The sequence below is a fragment of the Pomacea canaliculata genome, linkage group LG1 (assembly GCF_003073045.1).
Source record: "Pomacea canaliculata isolate SZHN2017 linkage group LG1, ASM307304v1, whole genome shotgun sequence".
Lineage (NCBI taxonomy): Eukaryota > Metazoa > Mollusca > Gastropoda > Architaenioglossa > Ampullariidae > Pomacea > Pomacea canaliculata.
The window spans coordinates 26,285,485-26,312,617 of NC_037590.1; the positions used below are offsets into that span (position 1 = coordinate 26,285,485).

At 41.4% G+C, this 27,133-nt stretch overlaps 1 protein-coding gene across 1 annotated transcript; it reads right to left on the reverse strand.

The window, feature by feature from the left end:
- Nucleotides 1–1,058: 1,058 nt before the first annotated feature.
- On the reverse strand, nt 1,059–13,023 carry LOC112565600. Its single transcript, XM_025241151.1, is given in 5 exon segments — nt 1,059–2,175; nt 2,760–5,100; nt 5,825–8,359; nt 8,361–9,881; nt 12,190–13,023. Coding segments are annotated over 5 exon segments (6,450 nt in total). The 5' UTR covers nt 12,220–13,023; the 3' UTR covers nt 1,059–2,152.
- Nucleotides 13,024–27,133: the final 14,110 nt, after the last annotated feature.

A 27,133-nucleotide genomic window follows, 5' to 3' on the forward strand; every position in this document is an offset into this window, starting at 1 on the left:
TTTGTTTTGGCAAAATATTTTCGTAATCATCGCCAGATATATCGAGATACTTCAGTGACCTCTCTTAACAAAGCACACAAAAAGCAGCTAAAAGAAAATTTAACATTGTCTGCTTAATATAATTCTTACATGCATTTAGTGAAAGCACAAACATATGTGTACACAGTGACTGTGGATCACACGTGGGCTCTGTCTGGTCACTTGTTGTCAAATGTCCTGTAAGCTATCGAGTTAAAAACAAAACCAGCTATCTTCTGGTTACAATATAATCATTGCGCCACCATCTCTTGAATAATCGATAATCAAATGGTCGATAACTATAACATTTCTTACATTAGCAAAACAAGATAAGACATGTATACAACACATAGTTTTTTTTTTTTAAGTACAATACCTTTGAGATTATTAAATTATAAGACAAGAGCATTTTTCTATTCCATACTTTCGCTGCTCAAAGAAGCCAACGTCTGTTATCAGTACAATGATCAATGTTGTCATATCAACGGGTCATTCAGTTTTCTCGTTGTGCCAACAGGTTGGATTCATTGATCTGTCAATAATTTTGACAACGGTAGTCATCCATCAAGGAAAAGTCTATACCATACATGTTTGCATATATATAAAGAAATACATAGAGAGAAGTTTCCCCCAAAACAGATATCTGGTGTGTTAACAGGCTTGTCTTTAAGACAGGTGGTGCGATAGATGACTTCAAAACATCAACATGAAGTGAACAAAATCATCTTTACAGATACAATTCCAACTGCACACGGTTACAGAGTACAACTGTGAATTGTGCAAATGTGACTACAAATATTACAAATTGTTTCAACATATTGACCATCGCATGTTTGATGAGAATACAAGCTATCATTATCTACAACTCATTCACATGGAATTACAAGAAAAAAAATGAGGTTGATGCCTTGTGAAGGTTGATCCCCTTTCGATAGGTTAGAGCTAATCGAAATGAATAATACAGCGCTGTACATTCACAACTTTCACACTATCCGTTTCGTGAACTTGATTAACAATCATAACTAAAATGCATAGTCTACGTATTCTTAATGTTCATAGACATAATGTCTTCTATGGAAATGTGAAATGAATTTAATATAAAATATTCTAAACTTATGAATAGCAAGAGAATGTAACATTTAGCCTCATGCTGAACAGCAATGTGGATAGCAGAGTTTGGTATTTGAAACTAATTGTTTAAATGTATTGTGGTGGAGATAATAGGCACACAACAATCTAATTAGGTACAATTTCGAAAAAGCAAAGACATGAGTTATGTGCCTTTGCTACCAGCTAGCAGTTTCTCTGAAGTAAGGATGGTGGGCACTCCAATCAGCACCCTGCAGGTTACTCGATGTGCGTGGCATTTCGAAAGTGAGTTACTTGAAGTAGGCATAAGGCACATGAACACCTGGAGCAAGCATTCCAGGTATAACGAAACAGGAGGCTGCGAGACGTTTCTTTCGAAATGCGGTCAACGCCGTAGCCTCTCAGACAGCAAGCATCGTCTTTCGCGTTCATACACTGTACCTGATTTCATCAGAAACGAATAATTTTATACGAAAACAAGTATTCGCTAAAAGTAAGCATTCTTTTACTTTTGGGTTTGAGTTAACAGCGTTGACAATTGACACCACAGGTTGCGATACAATACATACTATGTATTGTGGCAGTATATATATCTCTCTCAGAGACTTTGAATTATAATAAAACAATAGCATGTGGTGTGATTGAGAACTGATCAGACGAAGTTGCAAAAGAAGACACTTAGCCCAAAATCCTAAATATTTCACCCTTTTGATGATATAGGGAAGCCAAATGAAACGCAGTGGACGCCGGCCTTAATTTTGAATGTCCATTTGTTTGTCTGCCCTTCGTATAAGTGTTTAGCAAGAACAATTATTGCTGTCACAATCATGCACAAAGGCACATTGATTCTCCCTCTGCATAAACTATATCACATAGTAATATTAATGTCCAAACGAATTTTACCGCAGTCTAACCCTGCAGGGTAATTTAGGCAAACAAAGCAGTCAGCATTAGTCGAGTACAACAATGCATCTCAGATGCTAAAAGAATGACACTGAACACCTGCCACACTTGATCACCTATTCACTCGCACCATGTTGCTCAGTCATCGCTTCCATTGTCGCACCTCTGAAAAAAAAGATAAATCCATCAAATAAGACAACTGCTACGACTTACCCATGGTTTAAATGTATTTCATAACTTTACACCCGTTTCGAAAGAAAATGGCTTTAAAATGTTAATTTAATTTGTATTTTACTATAATGTGCGTTGTAACTGAACATATTTTTACTTGTATTTGATATTGTAAGAACTATCTAGATTTGTACATTATATTACTATCTGCTTTTAATCCTTCTGTCAATTACATGTTTTTTGATGACCATTACAATGTTACAAACGTTTTTATGACTGTCTAATGACTAAGCATGTCGTGTTATCTTTCTTGCGTGCCTGAATTTCTTAAAGTAATATGTGTAAATATACCACTTTTATCTTAAATCTCTTGTCGCTAGTGTTAGAAAGTTTTCAAGTGATTTCAACGTTTTATCATGTGTCTTTACCTGCACATTGTTTAGGACAAGCTTTGAATTTGTAGACATGACTATTTGAAGACGTGTCTTAAACTTTCATTGATCATTTAACAGACATAATCAAAAGACAAAATCGGAATCATATCTCTACTCTGCCTTGCATATTACAGAACATAGTACCTTCCAGTGAAGGGGCGTTGGCCAAACACGTATGCAGGTCAGGTTCTGAGGCGAAGGGAGGTAAGCGGAAAGAACGGAAAGTGCGAGTCACTACACTTTCTATAACAGCTTCCTCTGAAGCATACTTCCGAAGTCTGGACAGCTTAGTTGAATGATGACAGCAGACATGGAAGGAGGCTAGAGTTTCGTGAAAACTATGAGGCCTGTTGGCAGACACTGCTTTTGTTTCTTCACTCTGTCCGTCGCTAGGTGTTGCTGGTCTCTCTCGCAAGACAACTTTCGTGGTCAGTGAGATTTCCGCTGAAGGCACGTTTGTGCTAACTGCTGGCGGAGGGCTGGAGATGGCCTCCGTGGCTGTAGGACTGACTTCCGAAGACGTGTCCAGGCTTGCCTCGTAACGTTTCACACGATGTACGGGAGGTTTTGTGGACTGAGACTGAACTATGGGCATGGTTTGTTTTTCACTAAGAGCATTGGCAACAGGACTAGGGCTGGCGAACACTACTGTAGTGGAAGACTGAGAGCTAGATGCAGTTATTGCATCTTGTGCACCATCGGGAGACTTGATATTCAAGTCTGCACTTGGTTGCTGACGTTCTTGGGGTGCAGCATTCATCTCATGGTTTGATAGGTTTTTCTGCAGCATCTCCTTGGAAACGTCTGCTGGTCTCATGCTGCTGATGTTTTTTGAAGCACTGGCCATGCCATCAGCAGGCAGGTTAGAGCTCAGATCAGGTGCACTGCGCGTGTGCAGAGGCTGCGTCTTACGCAAGCGTTCCTCGTCACTAGAGCTGAAGAGCTCCACCATCATGGCCACGCCACGCCCCATACGTTTAACTCTTGTACTTTTGCTCTCTGTTGAGCTCTCTGAGCTGAGCACATCATTGACTTTCGAATTTGAATTATCTGAGGCAGGTATTATTACATCTGATGCTGTAGTACTAACTGTGTTTTGAAAGGGATCTGTAGTTCCCGGAAAGACGATGGTCTTTGAGTCGAGAGGAGGAGCGGGCTTAGGACTAGGCTTGATAATGGACGGATGATGGACCTGGGCTTGACTTGCTGTTGTCATAGATACAGGCTGGTCTACTACAGGATCTTGAAATATACTGCGAGGCTTCAGCTGAAGCTCTGCTACTGAACATTTCAGCGGGTGTACAGTTTCAGCTTGGGATGGAGGTTTTCTGGCTAATCTATCGGCAGTGAGTTCAGAGCAGATTACTGGTGTCACTTGAAAGTTGAGTTCTGATGTAGCTGTTTTATTGGTTGGAGCTTGGTCGGTGTCTGGAGATGTTGGATCCAAAAAATCGTGTAGAGTAATAGTAGGTGAGGATTTAGATCGTCCTCTTCTGGTACTGAAATCGTCCTCTTCATTTGCTTTTCCGCGGAAACGGCTGCGCGTGCGAGTATCAGTCCTCTTTGCTGCTGTTGCCTCCGTCTTAAAGGTACCACCGACGCCGATGGCGGACTGAACTGGTCTTGTTTCCAAAGGCACCTGATTGACAGGGGATTGTGTCAGAGTGGTGGATACCAACGGTTTTACTTGAAGGCTTGTGAAGCTGCTGGTGGTTATTGCTGGCTTGGGTGCAACAGCAGGAGGTGATCTTACTTCTTGTGACTTCAAAGTAATGTTGACGATGCGCCGTTGTATATCTGGCGAAGCTGTTTTCACAATACCCTGTTCTTGCTGGCGCACTTTACTATGTGGCTCCGTGACTTTCTGCAGTTGCTGGACATTTTGTGACTGTGAACTTGATGCATTAGATACAAGAGATGCTGTTCTATTAACTTCATCGATAATTGCCTGAAAGGATTTGGAGATAAGATCAAATTCAGACTGAGTTTGTTTCTCAGTTTCTCCCTCAGACTGCCGACTGGAAGCTCGATGTGATAATGTTTTTGCTTGCATTGTCGATAATGGCGGTTGTGAAATATAAACAGAATAAGATTTGATCCCAGGAAGGTTTTGACAAATCGACGAACTTGAAGATGTGGGCATATCGGATTTTGGTTCAGATGACCTGCTCCTATAAAGAGGGTATTCCATTCTTTCCGGCCTGTCAGTAAGTATGTCGTCCTTCAGGTTCAAACCGTCGTAGATTCTCTCCAGTTCCGACAAGGCATCTTCTAGCTTCGATTTCTTGGTAACGTAGAAGTCATGCATGTTTCGAGGTCGGATATCAGGCGAACGCGGCTCAGTATTTGGAACAAACTTGCGCAAAGCAAGCAGAATTTTATCTAAATTTTGATCATCCGCGGTGTACAGGAGTGATTTTATGACATTAATCTTCTGCTCAACATTCACTGCAAGCTGGCGAAGTTCTTCTATGGAATCATTCACCTGCAACAAAATCAGGTAATATTAACAGACGTAAAAACGTATGCTTATTATTATTATTGTTGTTGTGACTTATAATCATACAAGTTATCCTGAACAACAAGCGTTTGGTATCGTTAATCTTATGGATTTTATGGTGTGACATGCCTAAAGTGCAGGTATCTTTTTCCTTTTTAATCGCATGAAGTTTTGCTGATGATCCGCGCAAAATTAAATTAAAGCTACGATATAAAGTTTTATTGCGCTTAAAAAGTCCTTGTAGAGCTATGCTTTGTGGAAGATTAAGAGATACACCGAATGTAAAAATTTAAAGCTAGTAGAAAAAAACGCTCATATAGACACCATGTCAGATCGTTATTTGTATATTACAGACTTGAAGCTGAAATTGATTTACTTCTCTTTTGCCGCATTTATATTTTTCTGGTCACTATGTTACAGGCTCATGTTAACCCTTCGTAGCGGGGTTATTGTGCAAAATAAATTACAAGCATTGTGCTATATAACTTAACACCGGGTAAGGAGTCTACAAATGAAAGAGACAACTTAGGCTAAAACAAACAAACCCAAAATAAAACACTTCCCCTTAAAAACACACAAAAACAATAACAAAAAGCCATACAAAAAAAAAAAAGCCAACAACAAACAAACAAACAACAAACAACAAAAAACGGAAGCAATAGCACGAGACGTTGTGACTACTTGGCAAGACGTTCTGTGACTCCATTACCTGACTGAGCTTCTCCTGCTGCTGGAAGAATGTTCTAGAGGGGAGAGGCGGCTGCTGGGTAGGAGCGATAGCCGATCTGACAATTGTCTGAGGAGGGGCTATAGCCACGGGTTTTGAAGCGGTGACAGGTGTGTGTTGTCTGGGAGCTTGATGCCTAAATGCTTCGTCAGCATGCTCTTCTTCCACTAGACCAGTACTGAGTAACTTTTGTCGAAGCAGCAGCGGATCAAGATGATACTGACCAGCGACCATAGCACCTGCAGGTGGCGGAGCTTTCTGTGTGCTGGTTATGATAGCTGATACTGGCTGACCCCTCTGACCGACACTAGACATGCCTGGACTGTCCCACTTGCTGACTTGGACAGCATCCGCCATGATCGGCGCGCGTGACCTTTCTGGCCTTGATTTTATAAGTTCTGATGTCCAGGACGGTCCTGGAGACGACCTGTGAGAGTCAGAGCTGTCACCTGGCTTCTTCTTGGGACTGAGAGGCTTTCTTTCTAAAGAAGACCGGATGTCCTCGAGTACCTCATCCAGGGCATTGGGGGCATTGTATTTGTCTGTGTTGCTACTTCTTTCAAGACTGGATGACTTTCCAGCTGAGAAGCTATCAACACTGATCGTCAGAGGAGTGATGTTGGGCGTGTACAGTGATTTCGATCGCTGAAGTCGCTCACGAACAGACACTCCTGATTGCTGGCGAGGCTGGCTGGGCAACGTGCAGCTCTGAGGAGAAGGCATTTCAAGTGTTACGCTCTTCATCTCTCCCTGAGCACTGCTCGAAACAGATTGATTGCTTCCCAAGTTGTTCGGGTCAAAGGTCGTCATTTCTTCAATTTCTTTCCAAAAAGGGTCTTCAGAGAAGGGAATGGTTTGCAAAGTCCGCGCTTGGACCCTCTCGATACTAACGATACCTTGAGTGCTTTGCATATTTGGTGACCATACCTCCATATCCTTGATCCTGTCTTCCAGTCCTAAGATCATCTGTGCCCAGTTAACATCGACGTCTTCCTTGCTGCTGGGACACACTTTGGCGACACGCGTCTCGGCGCGAGGTTCATCTTCACAAGCAGAGTTGTTCCTCTCGTCAAACCTCCGGCGCAGGTCGCGGACAGACTCCTGTTTCACTACCTGCAGCTCGTCCATTTCATCCTTGTACCTAGACACTCGTTTGACCGCGCTTTCCTTTTCTAGGGCACTGTCTGAACCTTGCATTTGGGATTCCGTAGTAACAGTTTCTTTATAGTTTTTATTTGCGAGCATATGCTGGCGAAGCTCATGAGGGGACATTATTAGTCCGCTAGTTGTGCTTACAGGGTTTGTAGATCGGGCCTGGCTGTAACTAACTGGGGCTAGTTGCGGGGCATAAGTATTGGAGGCGTTGGTATAGTAAGAAACAGGCGAGTTCAGTGCTATGCCGCTCCGTGCGTTTTCTCGAGACAGTAGGTTGTGGTCACTAAAGTGCAGTGCAGGGTCTGAGTTGGCAGGCTTTATGTTGACCACATTTAACTGTGGATGGGCTGAAATGGCTGAATCAACATAAAGTTGGCTTGTTCTAAGAGACTTTCTCAGTTCACTCGGCATCATAAGCGAGTCACCTTCAAGTTTTTCTTGTATGGTGCTCAGTGATACAGGCTTCTTGACATCTGCTCCTACTTGGTGAGGGTCTTTCTTCATAAATTTTTCCCATTTCTTCACACGTTCTGAGACTTCAATGTCGTAATCCACGTCCGAGAACATTCCACGATCGCTCAGGCGGCTGCTGCCTTTATCTTGTGATAAGTTCTGATCACTGATACAGCTGCGGCCAGCATTGTAGTCAGGGTGTAGCATGGGGTAGCAGTATGTAGGGGCTACAATGGCTGCGTTTAATTGTGTGTCCGACTTTGAGAGATCGTCCTTGTTGGATCGTGGCGGTCGAGTTTTGCTGTCATAGGAGTACTTTCTGTCAATTTTGTTTGTGTTATATTGCGGGTAGGCAGTGCTCTGGGCAGGATACGTTGAGTCAGAGAACTGGTTTTCTTCCGCGATCAGTAGCTGAGGTGTAGGTTGCAAGCTGGTCGACGGAAGAGGAACGTGAAAGTGCAGCTTGCTGTTAGTTCGTGTGCATACGCTGACTGCCCCAGGTTGTTGCTGACTATCAAGTAGTCCACTTTGTTGTTGTTGATCACTCAACACCCCGCTCTGCTGCTGACCACTGACTGTTACAGAGGGCTTGGATATGGTAGCTGTCACTCGACGAGGATCAGGAAGACTGGACGATCGTGACACTGAAACCCCTGTTTTCTTCGTCTTGCTTCTGTCGATTTCTCTCTCGAGATACTGAATATTAGATTCAATTAGTTCGTCAAGTGAGTCCTCACTTTTGACCCCACCATCTTGCTGATGAACACTTTGTAACAGTTTTGTGGCTTCAAAACCCTGAGACAGAGGTCGTTCCTTTGAGTGGGGTTGTGTCTTTAATCTCAGTTCCACCACTTCGTTGAAACTGCGGTAAATGTGCCGTTTGTCACCCTTCATCAGCAGCTCGTCAGCAGCAATGTTCTGCACAGTAGTTCCTCGCCTCACTACTACCTTGTCGACTGGATGGTGGATTCACTTGAGCAAAGACCTGCTGTGTCTCTGTATTTGTCCTGTGCACGCCGTTCCTTGTTTTTTCTGACTGTTGAGAAAAAGCAACACTGTCATAGATGGAGTCCGCGGAAGGTATACGCACAGTGGAGTTTATTTTGCGAACCTGAAACTCAGGGGAGCTGCTGTGATAGGTACGATGGGCAGCTTGAGGTTCAGGGATGGTGTAAAACTGCTGACGAACTGCAGGAATGGGAGACGACACATCAGCTACCTCACTGTTTGTGAATGGTTTTACCACACTCTGCTTGATTTCATTATGCTGTCTCTGGTGCATGAGCTGTTGGCGCTGTTGTAAAGGCTGAGTATAGCCTGTTCCAGGGGCTCTCCCAGGTGTAGGTTGAGCATAGCTCACTATGCTCACAGATCGGCTACCAAGTTGAGGCTGTGTTGCTTGTGTAGTCAGCTCCATTGGGCTGCGACTGACGAGCCTCTGGCTGACAACAGGTGCAGGAGATGAATGCGAGGTCGACAGCTCGTTTCTACAATCTAGAGGAAGAGGTTGCTGGCTGAAGCTGTGACCAGGATCATGGGATGGCTGCACACGGGAAATTCGTGAACCCTGGTCAGACATCACTGTCTGGGCTACCCTGTGATCAGAAGTAGGTGTCCATCCGTTATGATCAGAGACTGTCAAAGCAAAGTTTTCAGGTTTCTTCTGATTTACCAGTCCTCCTTGCAAAGCCCTTTGTCTGAGACGAGAAATTCTTGACTCCGGTGTAGTTTCTTCATCCGAAGTCACCGCGATATCTATCCTTCTCTTCCTCATTTCTTCTAGTTTTTGATATTTGCTTTTGAGGCTGCCTGGATTACTCCCTCCTTCATTTTTTGTCGGTTCAGTGTTGAGTTCTCCTTGATCTCCTTCTGGCGTTAGAAATACCCAGCTTTCTCTATTCGTGTTGCGCGCGCCAAGTTGGTTGTAACAAGATGAGCCATTTTTTTCAGTGCTGGTAATACGCTTATCTGATTTGTTCTTTTTGACCTTGCGCACCATTAAAGGATTTTTTGTCCACTGCATATGATCAGAATCCGAGTCCGAGGTAGAGGGACCAGGATCTGCAAATCCTCTCTGATCGGTGCACAGAGTAGAGAGCTGGTTTTTACTTAAGGCGGTAATTTTCGAGTCTACTTTTTTCTCGAAGTTATTGCCTGCTGTTTGGCCTGGTAAACCCCGCCTTCCATTTCCGCTTCCTACGTCCATGGAGTGGGCGACCCTGCGAGCGGTAGGTCCCTCGCTCCTGGACCTGCGCTTGACGTCCTCCTTGGCCTGTACATCGCCGTCGCGACGATCCCGCCGTCCCTGTCGCATCTGAACGCGGCGCTCCGCCATGGCGGCGTTAGGTTGACTACTAGCAGTAACAGGGGAAGATGTAGGCTGTTGCTGCTGTGGTTTGCTGCCTATGCTGCGCAGTTTTTCATCAGCGCTCTAGAAAAACATCATAGACAATAATCCTGCTGAAATATTGGAAATGCTATTGTTTCGTCTTATAAAGTATGAAGTATAAAAAATTAGTAACCTAAACAAATGCTTATACAGCTTATTTTCGTCGTATTAAACCCACCTATACTGCAAAACATGAATCACAAACATGTCAATCTGTAAACATGATTAGCTCTAAGAGAGAAGTAAGGTGACAAAGATTAAGATGCAGAAATTATAATTTAGCAGTTTATCAGTAATGTCAAGAAAAAACATTCAATTGGCAGAAAGTGGGCATGCAATGGCATGACAGTAGCCCCCATAATTTTGACATCTTAATTAGTGCTAAGGATAAGTTGACTTTTGACTGTAAGACCAGCATATGTAATTATAACAAAAGCCAGTGATCTTTTATAGCGCGACACTCCAGTCAAAGGCAGGCTCACCGAGCTTTACCAATACAAAACACAACAGTAGGTCCAACAGTAGTGACGACTGGTACAGACGAAGAAGCCGTTATGGCATCAGGTAGGAAAGACCGGAAGTCGACGCGAAAATTGAAAGTCGTAGAGGTAAAAAAAAAAAGTCAAACAGTCTCCAACATGACGATGCAAATAAAAAACGAAGTAAAGACTATATTCCAGTGACTCTTTCAATGGAGTCAATAGGAGACTTGGCTCTTTGGTCTGCTGGATATATTAGACAAAGGTTGTGATTTGTTACAGTTCAGATCATCAACTCGGAAATTCATTCTTCTGTAGGAACACAAAACAGATTAATCGATACTCGGGCCAACGGAGATCAAATCGCTAAGAGACTGCTGATATCGATGCAATAAGAAAGCTGAGAGAAATTGCATGAAAATGTTGAAGCAAATGATTGTTTGACGCTGATAGAAGATCCCCTAGTAGTAGTTGGACACAGAAAAAACCGTTATAGCGTCAGGTAGAAAGACTGGCAGTCAATGGGAAATTTGAAAGTCGCACAGTCAAACATTCCTGCACAACGACGACGCAAAGAAAATGAACTAGACTATGCAATAGGTAAAAAAAAAAACAAAAAAAACAACACAAAACCAACAAATATGAGAAAAAGTGAGGGCAAACACTTCAACAAAAGGCATGATCATTAGCTTTACCATAAACATAAGCGTGAGTAAACTACTTATTGAATTTGAAATTCATCGATTAGGCTGTCGACTCATTTTAAGAGTCAAAAACAATAAAAAAAGCATGTATCACAAGTTAGTAACACACATTGATGTACACACTTGAATACACATTAATTTTTATATCTGCAATCTTAAACCAGCAAAGTAAAAATAAACATATAAAAATAGCAGAATGTACGTAAATAAATGCAGACCAAATAATTCAAACATACTGCTGGATAGTCAGCTATTCATTTAATTTTTGAAACTAGACAGAACATCATAGATGTAATTGTCTACACTAATATGTAACAAAGTGTGTGTGTGTTGGGGGAGGTGAACAAGAATACGTCTGTCTCCACTTGAGATAACTAAAACAAACAAAAAAATGTTCAGTGGCCTCGTTGGTAATGTTTGTATTCGCTACAATAGATGATCACTATGGATTAAGATTTTATGCGATACTGACAATGATTCAAACGATAAGACAAATATAATGAACACAAGAGTTTAGCTGGTAAACGACTGTCATGCTACCTACAGCAATTTGAAGCACAACATATCAAAGTCCAACTTTCCTTTATCATGTCTTTATAATAATCTGTATACTAAATGTATATATATATAGCGATGTTATGAGTGAGTTAAGAGTCAGTATCCTTTGGTAGATATCACAAACTGCAAGAATATGTTGAACAGATGGATTTTAAAGAGGAATTTCTAAGTAAAACTCTGCTTGGGTTGGATACACACACCGTGTACCAGAAAGTTAGTGACAAGTAGATGGTAATGTCCCATGGGAGTGACAGATTGGATGACCGAAAAGTTTTTGCATATTTCAAGCCACACCAGATTGCCCTCCCTTTGTATGGTCAGGTAGGAACCGATTGCAGTGTACAGGTAAATTAAGGAATACTATCATAAGAAGAATTACCGCCCTTGGTTTGCAGTGCGATGCTGGTAAGATGCAGCACAAAACGCCTTTGAAGTTGAGAGACTGGATGGAGTTGTGAGACTGGGAGAAGCAGCAACATGCATGCGCTCCAGGCAAATACGTTCTACACACTTGAAGACTGAAGTCACTACTATGGTCCAACCTCTACACATGTGAGGACTTTTCACTACTGGGTGGTACTACACATGTGTAAACTAGCAAGAACTGACCTTCAGCAGGTTGAGAGCTATCTTCTTCATAGCGGCGGTTATGATGGTGTCGAAATGATAGCAGACTTGACGCAAAGCAGCAGCTTGGTCCCGTTCTTTACTGTCACTGAGGCCAGCGCTAAAAGGAACTTCATTAACGAGACTTGGCAGTTACCCTGCAAACGGAAAGCTGCGGTCTGAGACACTGCCATTGCAGCAGCTGAGACTTGGGAAGAAGGGTGTAAAAGGGCAGCCAGCAAGGCACAAACTGTGCAGGCACATCTTTCATTCTAGCATCCCGGCTCTGACGCACACTTCTCCCGCCCAACCACCTACTTCTTCCCCTGCTATCAGCCCATGGCAATGGCAGAGCACATCTCGTGAAGGCAACAGATTCGCTCGCCAGTGAATGGAAGCTGGTGGGGTGAAGGCAGTGCTGCTTGTCTGCCTGGTTGGATAGTTCCAAGCAGAGAAGGAAATTCTGGAAACTAATGTTTATATCCTCATCGTAAATAACAGCTTGGGCATCAGTTCTCAGTATTTACATCTTGACAGTAAATATAAACGGAAAATTAAAGTCAGATAAAAAGCAGCGAGCCTGGCATCCTATCTCCCCTGAACATTCAACATGAACTCTTCTGGTCGAGTGGCAGCCCGCGACGTGTAAAGCGATCTCCTAACCAAAAGATAATGCCTTGTGAGTGTAGATATACGGGAATAGGGGATTGCCATGACCAGGAACCGCGAATAGCTAATTCGTCTACAGGCAAAACTTTCCACGAAGAATAAAAACTTGATGTTCATGTTAGAAGAACAGCAGAGCCTCCAAGACAGCAAATGCGTTAGTGGTGCATGGTTGTGACTGCGGAAGAGGAAGAAACAAAATTCACATAAGTTCATGATGCAGTCCCAGGAATCGGTGTAGCCCGACAACCCAGCACCAGCCATTATCAGCTACATTTTTCGACATGCTCAAAATTTACCGAACTGACAGCAAAACTTGAGCTAGAATTATTTCACCTGCGTCAGGTGACACCACCGAAAGAAAAAATATACAAGAACCGAAGCTGTCCATGTCAAATGTAGCAGCCATCATAAAGCGTCTGTTAGCCTCGTAACTCTCACTCTAGTATAAACAAAAAAAACCTTCAATACTTCAAGGTCCCAAAAAGTCCAGAAGCTTTAGGAAAGACACATCGGCGAACTGACGACCACAATGTGTATGTAGGTCTGCAGCGGTAGCAATGATTATGAGACCATATGTGATACTAATGTACAATGTCCACTCGGTGTACACTAAATCTGTTTCCACCACAAAAGAGTAATTTTATTTAAAAAACTGTCATTTAGCAATTAACAAAATGAGTGATTGCTGGTCACCTACTATACCATATGTTAGAGTTTATCTCGTGGAATCTGTACTAGAAATGGCGCGGAAGAAACCCGGTAATACGCAGGTAACGAAAAACATATTTTATTATTCATATTTTCTAACTTTTTCATAAAAAATAGCTGGCAAACATTACACAAAGGGAGACAGTTTCTCTTAAGCTATTGAAAAAGAATTTATCGTCAACAAGGGGTTGTATTATCAAGTTACACGTGCACAAAGTTTTGTCTCATGTGAATTGTAGGAACAACCGTCTAAAGTCGCCAATAAACTCGGTATGCAAGCTCTGCAGACATAAAACATCTCGATTCGATGCCTATTTCGGCAACTTCTCAAAATGACTATAATAGCGACTTCGCGATAGTGATTTTTGTAATCAAAATCTTATATTCTATATACGCTACGGTTTTAAAGGAGACGAGAGAAAGAGATAGAAAGAGTGAGTGCATAATATAAGAGAGAGAGGAGGGGCAGAGAGAAGGAGGAGGATTTAAAATAGGGGAAATGGTTAAGTTGCAATTCAGCAGTGGCGACCTCAGTGTGGGGTGGCATGGTACTAAGGAAACTACCCTCTATAAATCGCATGGCCAACGCTCTTTAAAAAAACCCATGGGACTTGTGGGCGTTATGGTTGGGATCTTCGCAACGAACTTAATTCTTTTTATGCCAGCTTTGGGGATCATGTCTTCTCTATCAATGTTACCAGGCAAAAACAGTCTCTTGTCCCTGAACACGAGTTAGTGATCACCCAGTTCTCTGTCACAGGTCTGCCGTGGCGCATAAATGTTATGTAGTCGTCCAGTGGGGAGATGGGATATGAAGACTCACCCTCCATTACATTTTTTCTTATTCCTTTTCATCCCCAGTGGAGTATAGGGCCGTAACTACACCCCGCCATCGGACCCGGTTGTGGGCGTCCCTTTCCAGTGGGGACCATGTCATGCAGCTGCCTCCGCCTCTCTCTGGACTGATCTTCTCCGTCTGTCTGGGTATTCCAACCCTGCGCCTCCCCAAAGCTTGTCAAACTGTCGGCGGCTTTCGCAAGGTATGACCGATCCAGCCCCACTTCCGCTTTTGATGTCTTGGCTGGCAGGTTTTTGGTTGGTTCTCTCCCACAGGTCTGTATTGGAGATCTTCTTGGGCCATCTGATGTTGAGGATGTGGCACACACATCTGTTGACGAATGTCTGAATCTTGTTGGTGATGATGTTTGTCACACGCCATGTCTCAGATCCATACAGGAAGACTGACTTTACATTTGCGTTGAAAATGCGGATCTTGGTGTGTAGAGATAAAGCCTTGGAGTTCCAGATAGGTCATTGGGTGTGGAATGAAAGCCTGGCTTTATTTATTGGGCTTTCTTATTAAATAGGGAACGGGAACAGTATTGTCCCCCTTGTTATTATATTTCTAAGAGAGACTTGAATAGCAGCCTTAAATAACCAACAAATCCTAAAGAAGGCATCCAGTATCCTCACTATTTCTGATCATGTGTTGGCATGTGAGTTCTCACTCTTGCGGTCTCATCGCAGATACGCGATTGCCTGTATACTTTTTGACAGGATTTACTTTTTGGCTGCCGTTATAATGACAACCTTTGCAGCCATCTTTTTCGATTCATTCTACACAGCTGCACATCAAAAGACTTCTTTGGCCATGCAAGGCAATGTGAAATTACGATGTAAGTGTGTATGATTTTACCGAGTCCTTGTTAAACAGCATGTGTGGCTTTTCAAAGTTTTCCACTAGTGGCTTCTTGTTTTTATCCCATAGCTGTCTCCTTTGATGTCGCATTGTTAGGAAGACTTTAGTTCAAGCAGAAAAATGGGTAGGAACTAAAAGAAGGGGGGGAGAGAGAAAGAAAAATTCCCAGCGCGTGAGGGTTAGATACGTGACAGCTGTCAGCCATGGTTTGGTTCTAAGACAATAGTTCAGAAGACTCGAGACAACAGGATGGCCTTCAACGCTTGTGAAAAAGATCTTGAATGTGAAAAGCTTTGTTAAGAGAAACACAGAATCGACTCACATTTTATTTAATAAAGGCACAGCAGACTTTTTGATTACATTACCAGTCTTCAACTATCATCTTGTCTGAATGTTGTAAGACCGTTACGCTCACACGTCCACTTACGTGGCTGCCATAAAGCACGAGGAGATTTTGATGAGTTAAAATAACCTGTGGCTTACCTTTATCTTGTCACGAACACGCTGTAGCATCTTCACCAGTGCTCTGACTACCTTTGGGACTCTCCTTGTTGCAGTCACCATTTGTCTTCCCAGGAAACACCTTTTCTCTACATTTACAATTTACACATCTATAACACAAACGACGCATATCACAGTCCATTGTCACACAGGAAAAAGCATCGTCTGCTCAAAGTTCGCAAATTAAAGTATTATTTCACATACCTATCTCTTGAACATCAGATTGCGACTAGAAAAACACATTAAAACTACACATCTTCTCCAAAACTGTTCCTGTATTTCCACAGCGGCCTCTCGGATTAGTTCAGTAATTCAGTGAATAAAAATAATTGAATAATTGACATGCTTCCATTTTGTAATCCGTATTCCCGCGATGTTGGATCAGTGACAGTTATAGTTCCATACCTGTTGTCACAAACGCATCAAAAATCTTTAAAGAACGTGTTGGAAAATTCCACAGTGCAGGACACGACCAGTGATTGACTCGGTGACTAGCTGGTGATACCAGGTGCGGCAAGTCCTGGTGCCGTGGCCAACTGAAGCAAATGCAAACTTAACTGCTGAACAAAACAATGTGGCGCCGAACTAGGCATTGAAGAATTTGTACATGTGCCAGATACAGATTTAAAAGAAGATACATAAGAAATGAAGTCGCTAACCACACAGTAACATCTACTGGAATAACTTTTCCGGATTCCAAACGGTAAAGAAATGTATAATTAGTGCGGAGCTACATCACGGCCGGTCACGTGTGCAGAAATGGAGCAGCTGCGTTGTCAGTGGCGCTGGCTGTTGTGCACTGGCTTGCCGGCTGTCTGTTGGATCATCGCCTTCATTCTCACAGTCTCTGAGACAGCCTGCTCCCCACCCTTCGCTATCTTCGTGCCTGACTTCAAAAATAACTCTTGGTATGTCGCAGGCTGGAGCTGCTGCCATGCAGGCCAAAGAGCGCTGGTAGGTTTGACGAATATAAATTCAGATTGGTATAGCAGCACCTGACACGCCTTCCATTTTCCGACATGCGGATGAACGAGGATGCAACATCAAACATATGGGCAAGTTAGTAAACAGCAGCAGGAACAAGGAAGAAGACAGGAAACAAATTGAAGACGCCTTTCTTTGGAGATAATGAACATAAACAACAGGTATCAAAATCGGTTACAAGCGTAAATAACAAACTTATACTAATCCCCCCTACCTCCCGCAAAGTTTCTATAGATACGAAGGTATAAAGTATAATTACACCAACTATCATGTATAACAGTTTTCATACATTTGTGAGATCAAATACTTGTAAAGGCTCAAAAGCCGTTTTACACTGACTCTGAAAACAAGGCAACACTACTTAAGAAGGTTCACGTGTGCCTCGCTGGCTCAGGACCTATATTTTAAAACCACTTTCTCCTTTGTAAGATACAGGAAAGACAATGGACAGGCCATCTTCCTGCTTTGCCCAAACTTCTCTTTCAGCTCTGCTAGCCTGGATCTTCCGCGAGATAAAAATAGACATTTTGTCAAGACAGGCACTACCACCAAAATAGCCCAAAGCGGTAAACCGGCTGCTGAAACTCTGAGCACACAAAGATGAAGTGCCACAAGCCTGAGCTTTCAAAATCTTGAGTCCGTTCTACAGAGTACATCGAGACTGAGGGACACAATTTTCAGTCCACAAAGGTCTTGGATGACAAAGTGAAGATGTGCAAAGGGAAGTTTGTAGCTCGAGAGGGATTTTCTCTGTCCCTCCAAACCTTAAGTTGTTGTTGTAATTATAAGAAATCAAAGTATGGTTAAATATATTAAAATTTGTGGTAATCTGTGTCCATAGTACCCTGTTGCCACGTCATGTTGATGACAAAGCTTTCTATCTCGATGGAAGTAAAGATTCATTCTATGCCTGTGTCAATACATTACACAGATTTACAGCAATGTCTGGATTGAAAACTAACTTAAAAATTTATCTGCTGCTTAAATATGAACTGCAACTTGAACTTGTTTATTTCGCGGATCAAATCAGAGGCCCGTTTCAAGGGGGATTAAAGTCATAACGGACAACTCCGTTTATACAGTGCAAATTTAAAGCAGAGAAAAACAATAGACACATAGAGATATAACACATATCCATGCAACACGCTGCAGTTCATTCTTTTAAAAGCCTTTTAAAAGTGGAAATTGTAATGTCATCCATTATTTCTCACTTCGCAAGCCAGTTCATTCACAAATAAAGAAAGAGTGCTGAGATGCTCTCCTCTCTGCTTCAGTCCTCGTGAACAATCAAAGCAATTAGTGTCCACTGATCTCAGTTTACTTTATCAAAAGAACTGGTAATATACTAGGAGTTCTAAAAATAAGTTCACAGACAGATGTTTTAGACTCGCTTCTTTTAATGATTAAATTTAATATTTTGTTTCTCTAAGCGTCGGGGTTCAGAACTAAAGTGTCACTTCTCTGCACAAGATGAAGAACAAATACTACTAGAACTATATGTGTCTATCATTAATAACAATAGTTTTGTTGACGATGGTTACCGTATGAGTGGTGCATAATATATTCTTATCCAGCTGACCTGCACATAAATGTTTTAACAAGACTACACGAAGTGAAAAAGCTATTGTATTCTTTGAGCACTGTGGAGACAGTCAAGTTGCACAGGCACACAAGGCACTCCTGTGTCGTTCAGTGCAAATAATGACAGGGATGTCATCATGTGATGGCAAGACTGTCGTTTCTTTCGTTTGCTAGTGGTAAAAAAACTTTGAAAACTTCGGATTTGAAAAATTTGGGAAACAAAGGCAACGCTTTGAATGTATGCACTTTGCTTTTGAAAACTGTTTCAGTTATTCTTATGACTAAAATGGCAATACAAGCACAGTTGACCAATTTTACGGTTAAGATCAGGATATTTAAAAGTTATTTAACATATTCATGCTATTTTTGTGACAGGAAGTAATGTAAACCTATGTATGTCAGCCATCCCTAAAATTTATTTGTATATGATTTTATATAGATATAGTGTAGTCTTGCTGAGAGGAGTAGGCAGTAAACAGTGCATCTAAATGTTGCTGTTAAGTTTTGTTATTCTTTATGAGAACTGCTTTGACAAACATTTACTGCATTTATGAATAAATTGGAAGATAGAAGTGCAGACTTCTAGGTCAACAGTTTTGAACAGCGTGAATTATTTGCACTGCAGAAGTTCCACCACATATCAAAACCTTTTGAGGGAAGAGCAGATTCTGGCTTACATATCTTCCATCTCATATGGCATTCTGTCTTATGCTGCGTGCGTCCGTGTATGCCTCTGTGTGTGTGTGTGTGTGTGTGTGTGTGTGTGTGTGTGTGTGTGTGTGTGTGTGTGTGTGTGTGTGTGTGTGTGTTTTATGTGTGTATCTTTTGTAAAGCGATATGAACCTGCCTGAAGGACCGGGATATGGCTCTATATAAGTTTACTGTATTATTATTGTCTTCCTCCGTAGAGATATAAACAAGATATAGACGTTATTAATCTATTTTTGCTTACAAAAATTTTGCCAAAATGTTGTAAAATCTATGAAAATATCACTGTAATAGCCAAATGAAATTAATGTTGTTTTAACTGTGAAAATGTCGACATTTTTGCGTTGCTATTGGTTTTCCAAAAATTGTTTCATAGTCGTTCAGAGTTCATGTCTTAAGTAAATGTTTTGGTAGAATTTCTTAGAATGTTTAGAATTTATCGCCTGCCACATATAAACTAGTAAATTTTTTTTCTACTGGTGTGGTCTGTTTAAATTTCTACAGGCTATAACCACAGCTTCTCAGTTTCAGGTAGGCGAAAATTATATTCAAGTGAATTCAACATCACAAGCTCAAGAAGTATCAATGTGCGATTTGTAAAATATATTCAAATGAAGCCAGGAAAATTATGCAAGTTGGTAAGACACAAGTGCAACACACTGTTAAAAATATACCATTGGCAAAGCAAAGTATACAGGTTGGTGACACAAATGAAAGATATGTAGACCATGAGCAAAATATTCTAGAGGTAAGCAAATAAGATTGGTGGAACAAAAATACAAGAAATATGAATTCCACATTGAGTAAAATGTACAGAAGCATATGGGGCAAAGTAAATTATTCGTCAGTGACAGAAACAAAGACCTCTATGTTAAAAGTACATACAGCAAATCAAAATAGCCCTAATGTCTGTTATAATATATTGTTTTATTCATACTGTTAAAAAGCAATGTTAGTTATGGACACTGGGAGCAGAGAAAGTGCAAAGGTCTCTATTGACAAAAAGTCCAATACCAGTTTAGTTATCTCTAAGGTCTTATGTATTCTATTCATATGCATTAAGAAAATCTCATCTTGGTCTGTAATTTCAAAGACCGCGATTTTCCCCTTTAATCAGCAGCTATAAATGGAAGGGTTGCATTAGTCTTACTATTATGCTTTTGCGCATTTACTCAGTTTGTTGACAGCGCTTTGTTAGAACATGAACTTGTATTATTGGACTGCTTGCAGACGATCTTTCTCGAGCTAACTACTAAAACGAGGCTGGTGTATAGAAAGCTTCCGGTTTAGTCACATTTCAGCTTAATTACTAGAACAAGGCTGGTATATACAAAACTTCCGGTTTAGTCACATTTATTGTTTAGGCTCGCCATGACTAACAGTGGAGAACTTGACAAGAGGCTAAGCGTTGGTCTCGGCAGACAGACAGCCATCCACCTATACACGTCCGTGCTCGCCCGGCCAGCCGGCGGTGTACGGAAGTCCGCACCCAAGCAGCACTCGACCGGCAGCAGCCTCTCTGGCGTTTACCACATTAGGCAAACAGCTTGACTGTGTGCGCATAGCTCGCGTGGCAGTCGGCGAGAGAGCGGCATCCGTGTGCAGGTGTACAGACCACACCACCACGTCCGTGAACCCTAGCCTGCCTGCTGGAGCCCATAATCGCAGTCCATCTTGCTCAAAACATTCGAAGCTAAATATATAATTTCATTTTTTTTCTAGAGTCTGTTAGAATTAGTCATAAATCTGTTACCACTACAGCTGAATTCACTCAGATGGTTTTCAGAGTCGTGAGGGAGACCAACAGTTGCTATGAAACAGAGACAGACTGACGAAAGGGTTATTTTCCTTCAGTAAACGTTAAAAAAAATTAATTAAACTGAATGATTATAGCAACAGCCTATAAATAAATTAATTAGAGATAGCTGAGGTTTTGATAAGCTGCAGCTTGGATGGAATGATGGACCGTGAACAAGTTTTTTCTCTCTCAATATATATATAGTTTAGCACACGCACAGCCCAGTAGATGCCTCTAAGACAAGAGCCGAGGCCACGTCAGCCTGTGCGGCATTCGTGTGAGCAGCACAGCACCACGAGGATGCCGTAGCGCACCGCCAGACTCTCGCCGTACACCGACAATCAAAAAACGTTTTAGCAAGGGAATGCCGGGAAAGTTCTCAGGGCTATGTTGTGTAACAGATGAAATGTCATTCTTCAAAAATTATCGTCGTTGAACAACTAACAATGTTCTGAATGCTTTTGTTCTCGTGTCAGACTTTGAGTTTATGTTGTGGGATCTATGCAAGAAATAGTACGATAAAAATATAACACAAAGGACGACAAAAACAAATTTTGTATTTTATATTCTTTCTTCATATTCTATAACTTCTTGACAAAAAAGGTTGCAAAAAATAACACAAATCAGATTGTTTGAGAAATTTAAAACTTTAGACCTCATTACTGTTCTCAACAAGGGTTAAATATTTTTCTGTTTATCCATTAAAACGAGCACAGAGGTTCATTTCACTGTGAATACTGGAAACAAAGTTCGAAGTAAAGTTTAAATTCAACAACTATCTGGACATTTTTGTAAAACTAGCAATAATATTCATCAGTTTGTCTCGAAAGTACTAAACGTAGATTATAAATTATTTCGTTTTAATCTTCGAGTAAGAAAAGAAAGAAAAACTCTTCTAAGGAATCCGAGACATCCGACCGCTTGTCGTTGTTTACATGCTTGTTGTGAGACTGAATTGTACGGATTTGACTTGCAGGAGCAGCAAGGTACAGGTACAAACTGCCAACTTTGAAACTATTGATAATGAATATAAAGTTGTATCCCAGCACATAAAATTACAGCATATATTTATGTTGTCGCTGTCTACCTGAACTCTGCATAAGACGCGACCACTGTCAGCACGCTGTGATAGCATTCATGGCACGGAGCCAAAACAACAAAAACTGTTGGATCTTTCAGCATCTGATGTGCATCATAACCTTTGGAAGTTGTGGAAATAAACAGAAATAACAAAAATGATCGAGATAGTGAATGATATACACGTATGATAGGTCCAATTGACATAAATATTTACATGCACGAAATGTCCTAGGCCAGGGGTGGGCAAACTTTTTTGTTGCGAGGGCCGCATTGCTGGGTCATGACTAGTCCGAGGGCCGCACCTTGTAATTGAATACAAAAACGACGTAAAATCGCCAAATTGTAAACAAAAGCATTTATTTAATAATGAGCACATGAAATATGTAACACTGTAGGAATAAATATAAAACCAGAATGAACAATTAAGCACACACAATTTAATGAGAAAAATGTTTTTGAATACAATTTTGCTGAACAATTCTTTTAAAATTTGGCTCAAAATTACTGGTAGATACTCTCATAACTGACTGCAAGTTTGCATCTGAAAGCAATGACCTGTTCTTTGACTTGTTTATATTCATGCAGGAAAACTTTGCTCACAGATGTAACTTGAACCAAATATTGAAAATAGCTGGGCAGCAAATACTCTTAAAAAGAAATGATTTGTTGGAGAGGCACTTATAAAACTCAACCAGTGACAGGGAATAAAACCTTTCCTTCAATGCATGATCTGATTGAAGGTGTATCAGTTCAAGTTGTAATTCATCAGGTGCGTCATCAACATGAACGTCTGGTCACCTTACCTAACGGCGCGTCTAAGTTGGTCAGGCCGCTTCGTAACTCAGGTGTAACAAAGGGTCCACTGGCTACCGGCGAGACAGTTCAAGGCCGGCCATTACGTACGCAGCAGGCGTGGGAAGGGACTAAGCGTAACTTGTTTTCGGTAATATTTTTTTTTTTGTGTGTTGCCAAAGGGCTTCTGCGGGCCGCAGAGAACCACTTGGCGGGCTGCATGCGGCCCGCGGGCCGCTATTTGCCCAACCCTGTCCTAGGCAATGTAAACGTACACTAATATTACAGAATAAACAAATTAAAACATATTTATTGATATTGTAAACTAATACAAACTGTAAAGGCCAGGCGAAGCTGCAAGCAGATTAGAGGAAAAAATATAACTAATAACGATTTGTGTCTGGCTGAAAAAAAACCAGACTTTGTTGAAAATCAGCGATCGCCTAACAAATGAATCTGCTTTATAAGTGACTATTGCCTTGACTACCACTACATTACTTATTGCTCTGCATCCCAGAATGGTTACCGGGAAGTGTGTGACTCGGGCCGTGCACACCTTATGGACACATGCAGGCAGGCTCAGCAACAGGTGAAAAACAGTTTTCACGTTGTACCAACACAATAGCAACCGCCCATGGATGATCCAGGTGTAACACCTCGTCAAAACGGAAACATGCTTACAGTTAGCACACAGTGGTTGTGGGTACTGCACATCTATTACAAATAGTCAAGCGTAAATGACCACTGCAAGATCAAGCTCTGTGTGTGTGTGTGTGTTTTGAAGCTCAAAATTAGCGCTTGCCCGATATTGTACAAGTAAATTATTTTCCGAAAAAATAGCATGTCTGAAGATCAAAGGCAACAGTATAAACTGGATGATGTCCCACTGGTTACTCAATATGTCGAAAAGGCCTCGCTCCAAAGAGCGACACGACACAACCCAAAAAGCACGATGTCAGACAACAAATATAAATGTTTTGCTATCTTTGGGAAAAAAACTTTTATTCCTAATGTACGAGAGACAGAAATCGTGGAGGGGAACGGACAGGAACGCCCCGATATTCTAGAAGCCCCACCTGTTGGAACCGCTAGAACTTATGGACCCACCTGACAGTCAATACTCCAAAGGGACATCGTAAGTATCGGGCAGCAAAGTTAGTACCTACTGGTAAATTTCAAGAGTACATCCTCTCTGAATGGTTTATTTAGAATGAGTTTAATAGATTATTGCACGTGCGTTTCTCTTCTCGAATTTCAGCTAGACAGCATATCTATTTCTCCTGAAATCTTTCTAGAAGATAAATAAAATCGATTCGGTTTTTTTTAAACACTTTGCCTTTCCATTTCCGAATCTCTTTTCTACCTCCACTCTTGTCTCTTATACTGATTTAAGAATGAAAGGGGTGTTTCAAAGATATTTAATTCCAAAACTTCATGCTGAAAAAGATAATAAAAGGGAAAACGATTTAAAAAACATGCTTCAGTATGGCGATATGAAGTCGTATTGTAATGTACGGAGCTTCTACATGTGTTTTAATGTGGATACCAAGAGTTCCCATCCAATGCAATGTTTATAGAAACTTACTGTGTACTCATTATAATTCTTATCCAAAGTTTGTTCCTGTGAATTCTAGGAGTACGAGATGTGGCTTGTTTTAACCAATGTATGCTTTTTGATAAGCCGATATAATCTCTTCTTTGCAGAATTTACCCACATAATGTAAGAATAATTGAGGCTGACATACAGACAACATTCTGACGTGTTGAATTGTTTACAATCATTTGTTACTGGTAAATAACTTCATCTTACTCAAACAAAGAACAGACTTAATGCATCCACTTTTACTGAATAGGATGCTAGGTACATCTGTAAGGGAGCAGCATGCTGAGTACACCTACGGGGGCACATAATGCTTTATGCTCTTATTAATCATTAGCGTGCAGGATACACCTAAAAGTGAAGAAAATGGTGGGTGCATCTACTGGTGAGAAGAATGCTGGTTATATCTAGAGGTAAGTAGCATGGTGATCTACAGGTCAATAGCATGCTGGGTACACCTAGAAGTAAGCAGAATGTTAATATTGGGTATACCCAAAGGTCAGGAGCAAGCAGGCTACATGTAAATATGAACTGAATGCTGTGTGCACCTACAGAGGAATAACAAACTTGTGAGCCTACAGGCAGGTGCGATACTGGGCACTGGCGACAAGTGCAGTGGGTTCAAGATGTCCTGATGTCATAATACTGTTGTTAAACTCTTCTCAAAGTGGTTCTTCGTTTCATGAACTTCGTTTTTCGTGTCTGTCTTTACCGACAAAAGTAAACACGCATGCCCTTCTAAGCCTATAAAACCACACAAACAATGTCAGAAAAACACGGCTAGGACTCTCTCCGACGGAAAACAGCCACCCGGTACTGACACTGGGTACAAAGAGAAAGCAGAGAATGAGATAAAGTGGCCTGTGTGTGCAAGAACGGACCAATAGTCGCCACAGAGAATTGACCGACGTTCCCCATCGATGTTAAGGGTCGAGAAGATTGAGAGAGAAATGTTAAAGGTAGCAGAGCTGACACCAATCTCTGGCACCGGGTGAAGTCAACATGACCTGTATCCGCCTGATGAACAGCAGGAGTCGCAGCTCCCGCTCGCAGTTTCGCGCACCTTCCTGCCGTCTCGCGCAGACTTCCCCCCTACCCCCCTCTCCAACACGGGTGCAGACACACGTGTACCTGCAGACCCCTTCGCCGTCGAGCTATTTTTAAAAAAAATGGAAACAGCTGGTCCAGAGTTTACGTCGACAAAGTGAACTGGAGAGTTAGATAATGTAAAGCTGTGTAGAAAAGAGGTAGTGGGAAAGACTGAGAGAAAGAATAAAATTGGAAAAAAGACACACACACACACACATTTTCTCTCTTTTATAAATGTTCTATCTTGACTTATGCATAATTGTTTCGCTGTACTTTTGTAAACTATAAAGATGTACGTTAAAAAATAAAATACATGTAACAGGAATAAGCAGACTTTAAACGTTTCTGTATGTATATACGCAAAGAAGCTAAATGAGTTCAATGAACGAGTCTTGGTTGATGTGAACAAGACTACTTTAACTACACAGTGTGGAATCAAGAGATGAAAAAAGTGACGAGACTTTCAATGAAGAACTGATAGAACCGAGTGAGGAAGACAGAGCTGACAGAGAAAGATCTGAGTTTCCGTAGGAGGTACAGACATTGTCATGTCATATCAGCTATATCTAAACTCTAATAAAGCAACATACAGTTGCACGATATGGCATCGTGTTCAGAATGTTATAGCAACATGTCGAAATCGTACTGTCTTGTGCAACACCATTTGGATAAAGAGCATTGCACAACATTCATGTTGCATTGTTGAATATATGTACATAATTTTGTAAATGATTATTTTAATCTTAACAATAATGACATTGATTGTTGAGTGTAGAAATTAATCACTGTAATAAAAAGCTTCAGTGACAATGAAGCTACAAGAGCAAGATAAATCACGTGTGAGACAACAAATAAAGGTAGCCGTGTACTTACAGAAGAAGCTGTATCGGGAAGGGTGAATCATGTCTGAGACAACTAAAAGCAGTCAAATACCGAGGGGCGGGTTATTATTTCACAAGAACTGATACATACCCACACTTGCTCCTACCTCCTAAATTTTCCCGGTATTTATGGTACAGCCTCTCAAGTTGTTACCGTCAGCCCATCTGAACACCGGCGCCATCAGAAGGAAAGGTTGTGAGGCGATGTTTGCCTTTAGCCGAGCGAGAGTCACGGACAGGTAATGAGAGGAGGGAGGGAATGTCTGAGGCGAGCCTACAGGCTGAAGTGCATGAGCTAATGTTAGAATTCTCAGCAACAGGCTGTCTGACTGCAAGTGCTATTTTAGTTCCAAATATGTAGATGGGATGCTGGGAAGTGAAGACCGAAGCAGCAAGAAGCCAAAGGTTAGCGTGGATCAGCCAGACCACATTCTTTAACTTACCATTTTGTTATTGTCTGGAATGGTTTCATGGCATCATTACCCTCTACACGTCTTCTAAACTTAACGAGTTTTAAGTTTTGTTTCGGGTTAACTGAAGTGTTGCAGGTACACGCTTTCCTAAACAGAAATTTATTTAACAGCATTCACGTTAACTGTAAATGGATAGCTCCCTAAATAAAATCCCCGTTTACGTCTTCTCTAGCAATAACATCAGGTTTACTACGAGGTACAATCTACACAAACTATTTGTAGTACTAATTTTGCTGTACAATCGTGAACCCTGCTTTCAGATATCCTGAGAAGGGAATACAGGCATTCGAACAAGTGTCTGACAAAGCTGCTCCAGATTTCTTACAGGAAACTTAAGATCAATGACTTTGTATGAAGCACGGTGGCCACATTTGCAGGGTACCA